The 7,288-nt window shown below is 52.1% G+C and overlaps 1 protein-coding gene across 1 annotated transcript; it reads right to left on the bottom strand.

The window, feature by feature from the left end:
- Positions 1-349: 349 nt before the first annotated feature.
- Gjb3 (gap junction protein beta 3) lies at positions 350-1,286 on the bottom strand. Its single transcript, XM_021161392.2, has one exon. It carries the CDS (start codon positions 1,256-1,258, stop codon positions 446-448), a length of 813 nt encoding a protein of 270 aa, XP_021017051.1. The 5' UTR covers positions 1,259-1,286; the 3' UTR covers positions 350-445.
- Positions 1,287-7,288: the final 6,002 nt, after the last annotated feature.

Genomic DNA, 7,288 nt, shown 5'->3' with positions numbered 1-7,288 from the left:
GTGCCAAGCCTTTTCATGGTTGAGTAGTAAAGCCTCCCTCTGGCTGGCTGTCCCCAGTCTAAAGTCAGCGCCTCTCCTCTGAGATTCCCCAGTTCTTTTTGCTGTTGCTATGTCTGATGGAGAGCCCCATCTCCTTTCTTTCACTGTGCTTTTCTGAGAGGGTGCCCAGCCCGGCAGTCCCCTGCGGTAGGTAGAAACCCTGTGTACCATCCCAGCGCTAGTAAACCCTTGCATGCATGTAGTAAATTTGCTCATCTAAATGTCTCTCTGAAGCTGGGTCTGTTATGCTACCTAAACCAGGTAGCCGGCATGGAGCCCAGCACCCACAAATATCTGCTTCAAACACAATTGGCTAGCTTAGTGAATTCAAAGTGGGGGCACTCAGAGCCCCCAGGACCCCTTCACCTTCAGCACCTCCCGGCTCACCCCTTCTCTAGCACCTGGTTCAAATGGGGGTCAGGCTGGGTGCTGAAGCCTGCAGCTTTTCATTGGCTGGCTCTGCTTCCGGATCGCCACTCTCCAGCAGCTTGTGGTGACAGCGACAGGTGGAGGCCCGGCTGGAGGACTTCGGGGAGCTGATGCTCTTTGTGGACTTGCCCTTGCTTATGCCTCGCATGATCCTGTGGAAGATGAGGTAGCAGATCTCACAGATGGTGAGAATAATGCAGACGGCAGAAGCGCCTACCATGAAGTAGGTAAAGACCTTCTTCTCCGTGGGCCGAGCGATGTAGCAATCCACGGTGTTGGGGCAGGGTACTATACTGGTGCACTGTACCAGACGCGGCATGGTGAAGCCATGCCAGAGCGTGTGGAGAACGTACAGGAAGACCAATTCGATGATGAGCTTGAAGATGAGGCTAAACAAGTAGGTCCACCACAGGCCGCCGTGTTTCTTGCCCGGGTGGCTGTACAGTTTGGCGCACTGCTCCCCGTGCTTCTGGCGATGCTTCCGTTCCCGCTCCTCACGGTAGGCTACATGCAGGATGACCAGCATAGACGGACACGTGACGAAGATGAGCTGCAGGGCCCAGAGTCGGATGTTGGAGATGGGGAAGAAGTTGTCATAGCACACGTTGGTACAGCCGGGTTGCCTGGTGTTACAGTCAAAGTCTTTTTGCTCGTCACCCCACACACGCTCGGCAGCCACCACATACACCAGCACCCGGAAGACGAACACTACTGACAGCCAGATGCGCCCGAATGCCGTGGAGTACTGGTTCACGCCGCTCAATAGGTCTTGGAGCTTCTTCCAGTCCATGGTGCCTGCTCAGGGTTCGGGGGGCTGTGCCCACCTGAGAGAAAAATGGAGAAAACCATTATGGTAGTGATTCACTTGATTTATTAGGTTAAGATATATATATATATATAGCTTCTGGATATATGTCATTGTTCATGTATGTGCACATGCCAGAGTCCAGAAGAAACAAAGTACAAGCCTTTAATCCCTGCACTCCAGAGGAAGAGGCAAGTGGATTTCTGTGAGTGCGAAGCTGGCCTGGTTTACATGGTGAGTTTCAGGGCAGCCAGAGCTATATCATGAGAACCTGTCTTAAAAAAAGGTTAAGCCAGGCAGTGGTGGTGCACGCCTTTTATCCCAGCACTTGGGAGGCAGAGGCGGGTGGATTTCTGAGTTTGAGCCAGTCTGGTCTACAGAGTGAGTTCCAGGACAGCCAGGGCTACACAGAGAAACCCTGTCTCGAAAAACCAAAAAAAAAAAAAAAAAAAAGGTTAAAGGTGTGCGAGTGCCACCACATCCAGCCCTCACAGAACCCTTCATTTGGGTGGACGAGTTAGGCATCACGAGGCTCCTAAGAACTGAGGACTTTCATTCTTCCCACGTGTAGACAGACAGACAGACAGACAGACACTCATGGAGAACACATGACTCACCCAAAGTCACCGAGCCAGAGTGCAGTGGCACACAATGACCCTTTACTGTGAGTCAGGGACTCAATATTCAGATTCTCACTTAACACTTCGTCAGGGTATCCTTAAGTGGCTCCTGCTCCCCTCCCAATTTATAGATGGAGAATCTGATTAATCAAATGACAGTGATGGGCAAGGCACAGAGAGCACACAAGAAGTGATAAATGCTGGTGACTCATTACTGCAGGGTGCAGGAAGCCAGGCACTCGCTGCTGAAGAGACTGGACTTAGGTCCATGTACTACTTCACCTCCCATCCCTTCCCAAGGCCCACCCAGACCACGAGGGTGGGGGGCGTTTCCCCACCTCTTTTCTTTTCAGACAGCATCTCAGACTAGCTTTGAGCTATGTGGCCCAGGAGAACCCGGAGATTCTAACCCTCCATTCTTTTCTTCCTGAGTGCTAGTTTTATGAGAGTGTATCACCCTGTCCAGTTTTATGCCATATTGAGGCTGGAAGCCCAGGCTCTGGGCATTCTACCCAAGTACTGAGTTACATTCTGAGCCACAAGCCACGGTTTTCGAAAATTACTTCCTCATTGATGTCGCAACAGCATCCTGCGAACTTGGGGGTTGTGAGCCCCAAGAGACTGAGACTAGAGAAGACCTGTTAACTGGTTTTTTTGTTTGTTTGTTTGTTTCAATGCCTGCATGCATTTCTATGCTCCGCATGTGTGCCTGGCATCGGTGGAGGCAGGAGTTGGGTACCAGGTCCCCTGGAACTACAGTTACAGAGGGTTGTAAGCTGCCTCGTGGGTGCTGGGATCAAACCTAGGTGCTTTGGAAGAGCAGCCGGTGCAGTGCCCTTAAACGTGTAGTCTCCCTAGGTCTGAAACCTGCTAATGTTGCAATCAGTGGCAGTAAAGACAGGGAGGTTTGCGTCAGGAGGGAAATGCAGAGGGGTTTGCGTCTGTTTCCCGGGAGAGCCCAAAGTTCAGATGGTTATGTAGAGACAGCAGGGCTTGGGGGATTCTAGCCAGCCCGAGCAGTGCTGTTAGCCGTGGCTTTGTAGGGCTAAGGAATGGGTCAGACCTCATCTTCCTTCCGTTCTAAGTGACTCAGAGGGTGTAGACAGGTGGATCTGCTGAGAGTCCTTGGGAATGGCATGGAGATAGGGGTGTGAGAGTATGTGGCTCTCCCAGAGCCTGTGTGGACCTGGGTGTACACGTGAGTGCTTCCAAGTCTGTTGGGATGCCTGCTGGATCACCAACCACCTCAGCCCAAGCTATATCCTTGTCCATCTTTTCCCACCTCGGTCCCTCATAGGCCTTCTCTGCACTCTGTAGCTCATGAAATCATGGTTACATCCCTCCCTTCTTAAAACTTGTTACTAGGGGCTGGAAAGATGGCTCAGCGGTTAAGAGCACTGACTGCTCTTCCGAAGGTCCTGAGTTCAAATTCTAGCAACCACGTGGTGGCTCACAACCATCTGTAAGGAGATCTGGAGCCCTCTTCTGGAGTGTCTGAAGACAGCTACAGTGTACTTAGATATAATAAATAAATCTAAAAACAAAACAAAACAAAACAAAAAAACCTTGTTACTAGTTCTTACCTCCGAACTCAAGTCTATAGTCCCGCCACTCCCCGGCCCCCTTACACACACACTCTTACCTTGCCTCTCTGCTCAGACCTCGCCTTGATTCCTTCTGCCTGGAATGCTCTTCCTCTATACCCTACTCATTAAGGAGGCATCTCTGTTCCAATATCCCCTTAGGGTCTGCTCTCAAATTACTTCGAGTCTGAACCCGCCCTGGTCAGTCTGTTCTGGTTTCCCTTGGTTTTGGTAGTCCTCAAACTCAATTTGCAATTTAAGCCTTGGTCTTTTGTTTGTTTGTTTTTGTTCCCATTTATCATCTGCCTGTCCAATTAACATGCCTACTTGACTGGCTGGCTGCTTCAAGTTTGGTATCACTCAGCGTTCATTCAGTAGGCACTGGATTCGCACACTCAATTCAGTCACTTGAGAGTGGAGTTCTCAGAGAGGCTTTGGGAGGGCTGGGCAGAACGGCAGAGGACCAAGCGAGCCAGGAGTTAGATGGCAGTATTGCTGCCCTCCACAGGGTCTGTCTTTTGAGAATCTCAGTTCTCCACTAGATGGGGGTATCTGGGAAGCCCTAGTGCGTGAAGACCCTTATGGGTTTGGTCCTTGCATTTACTTTCTAAACCTTCCAGGGAGGGCCAAAGATTAGCACCTGGATTCTGACCCCCAGGAACTGCCAGAACTGCGCTTCCTAGCTGGGAGAAATCCAAGAGAATTCTGTAATGTCGCTAACCCTGTTCCTTATCTCTTATCTTGGATTACTGCAAGAATCTTCGACTGTTCCCTCCCCAGCCTGCTCTTCCTAGGAGTGCTCAAGGAGAGTGAAGGGGAGGAGTTCCTTCCACCCGGTACCCCCTAAGGATGCCACGTCTGGGGCTCCCCATTTTGGTGCGGGCTGCCTAGTCCCTTCTAAGGCACACCCCGAGACAGACTCACCTGAAAAGAATTTCTCGCCTAACCCGTGCTGAGGACTGGCAGAGCCGGTTCTGGATCTCCTGTTGCCCCCCAACTCCCGCTTCCAGCTACTAGAACGATTATTACTATTTTTTTAATCCAGTTTTTATCCAGCTGCGGGACCCAACCGCTCCATCTCTTTCTACCCCGCAGCACTATGGCTGGCCCCAAAGGTATAGCTCCCCTCTTGGGCCCCGGGCCCCGTTTCCTTCCTTTCCAGACAGTTTGGGAGCTTTGTGAACCTGTGACTCGCGCGCCCGTGTGTGTATGTCCCCTTCTGTGAACCTTCCCGCGTCCGGAACCGCCACCTGCTCCAGAATGCTGATGTATGTATGAGTGTGTGGGGTGGAGGTGGGAGTGGGGGCGGGGAGCAGAGCTTTGGGTTAGGGTGCTCCTTCCCTGCGCTTCTGCAGCATTAAATCTCCATGCTGGGCGCGTGGGCAGGCCCCAGTCCAGCCCGCCAGGGGATACCCATAGAGAGGGGCTCTCAGCTGCCTTGGATTGTCACCCCTTCCCGGTACTTACAGTCAGCGGCGCCGCCACCGTGGGAGCCTGGCTCCACGTGCCCAAGACCCACAGCAGAGGAGGAACGAGGCCGGAGCCAAGCCGAGCTCTGTGGCCTCGGTGAGGCTCCTGGCCAGCACAGCCAGAGGCAGCGTGGAGGAGGGGCGGCCGGGGAGGAGCCCGGAGTCGCCTCAGGGATGCAAGTTCTAATCCAGGAGCAGCTGCGTTGACTAGGGAACAGCAGGCTCCTTTGCGGAGGCTCCGCGTGCTCGCCTGTGGAATGGGGACATTGGTGGCCACTGACAGGGCTGTTGCAAGGACTGCAATGACATTAGGGTGTGAAACACCTTGCAAACTGTTAAGTGCCTTGGCAGTAGGGATGGCAATAAATGACACGCCTACGCTGGTTACCACGGATACCCTGGTCTGAGCCCTGCCCATTTGGATCCCAGCCTGCTGCTGTTTTGGGACGCTCTTGGGGTCCCCCTCCCGCCCTGTTTGCGTCCCTGATGGCATTTTCCAGGGAGGCAGTGTATCTTTGAGACAGTCTTTCGGGGCTCACACTGTGCTGGCCGCCCGGAAGGGACACAACCAGGAAAAGAAATCTCAGGGGTAAGGATGGTGTTTGGAGAGATTTTAGATGACCCAGTCTGCCCAAAGGAGTGTGAAGCAGTGTGGGAGGCCCAGCTTGTGAAGGGTGGGAGACCTGCGCTTGAGGGGCTCTGGAGACTAAGATGTTCAGTCTTATTCGTGGGCCAGGACTGAGATCCTAAAAGCCCTATCGCCCCAGGAACGGAAATCCAGGATTTCCCTGGGATCCCCAGATCTTACTCACAACCTTGCCTGAGGCTTCACTGTCTAGACAGAGATGACTGATGCCCGACCCTGGTAACCATTCATCCCACTTGCTGGGACGATATCCATTGATGCGGCTTCTGATCTACAAAAGGCAGCCTATATTAGGAGGCTCTGTTACTATCTCCTCCTACTACCCAGAAGGATTCTGGTTCACCTGAGCGGAGCTCCTGAGACAAGGTTGCTCTCTTAGGAGCTGCATATCATTCATACAGCACGCAAAGGAAAGCTCTCCGATCTACATTGAAAAGAGAAAAGGAGAGGCTCCGAGATAAACCCAGGGACACATAGAAGTAACAGAGCCAACTCCAGGGACCTCAGTGACGTTGGCATTGGCTACGGCAAAGCCCTTGGGCAGAGGCTACCTTGTGCTTGCTATGGGCAGAGCACTTATCAGCACTATGGCTGGGTAGTGCCTTTTTTTGTTTGTTTGTTTGTTTTTTTTTTTGTTTGTTTTGTTTTGTTTTGTTTTGTTTTTTCTGGATGACTCTGCTAATGTGCCTGGGTGATGGGATTGGGGGACCCTGACCCTGCCACCTGCTGCTCATTCTCAATTATTTCCCTAGACTTCAGAGCAAAATGCCTGGTCTCATTTCCTCACCTCCCACTCATGCTTCAACCCACCAGAAGATTTCTGTCCCTGCTGTGCCACAAGAAAAGCCTTGTCAAGGTAACTCTGATCTCCACGATGCTAAATCCCACACAGTAATAAATCCGTGACCTCCTGAAACAGCTGTCACAGAGTCACGCCTTTCTTCTTGAAGCACCTTCCACCCCCAGCTTCCTTGTCACCCATCTCATTTCCTGGTCCCCGGGATACCTTCCATCAGGCCTATACTGTGGGTGCTCTGGGCCAGGCCCAGCATCTCCTGTCCCAGGTGAGCTCACTCAGTCCGAGGGCCCTACCACCCATTCACTGACATGCTCCTGTGCTCACGGCTGGCACTAACAAACACCAGATTGTGCAACCACGACTGCCCACATGTCCACCAGGCTAATAGGTTCTGGTTCTCCTTCCAGAATAACCTGTACATGTTCAAGAATGAGGAGACTTCCTATAACCCATGGAGGGTGCCGTGTGTGCTGCTGTGGGCTTAGATCCTATGGGGAGACAGAGATGAATTGTGTTTATACTATAATATGTTCTATGTTCATCTCACATTGATGGGAGCTAAGGCTGCTTCCAGTTCTTCCTTTGAGGGCTAGGCATGTGGCTCAGTTGACAGAGCACTTACCAGTCCCCCCCTCCCCTCCTCCTCCCCCCCCCCCCCCGTGGTGCTTGCTCTTTCTCATTGTCCCCTCCCTCTTTTTTTCTTTCCCTTCCCACTTATCCTTTCTCCTTCCTCCTATTGCAACACATTTCCTCAAATAAACACTATTTGACCTATCTTATTTCTCTGTCTCTGTGTCTGTCTCTTTCTGTTTGTCTCTCTCTCTCTTCTCTCTCTCTCTCTCCCTCTGTGTGTGTGTGTGTACATTTGGGAAAATGCATGCTTGCTTGAATCAAGGTC

Source organism: Mus caroli, unplaced genomic scaffold (assembly GCF_978045245.1).
Source record: "Mus caroli unplaced genomic scaffold, Mus_caroli_1 scaffold_6, whole genome shotgun sequence".
Classification (NCBI taxonomy): Eukaryota; Metazoa; Chordata; class Mammalia; order Rodentia; family Muridae; genus Mus; species Mus caroli.
The sequence above is the reverse complement of the archived record's forward strand: the minus strand, read 5'-3'. Positions and strand labels throughout refer to the sequence as shown.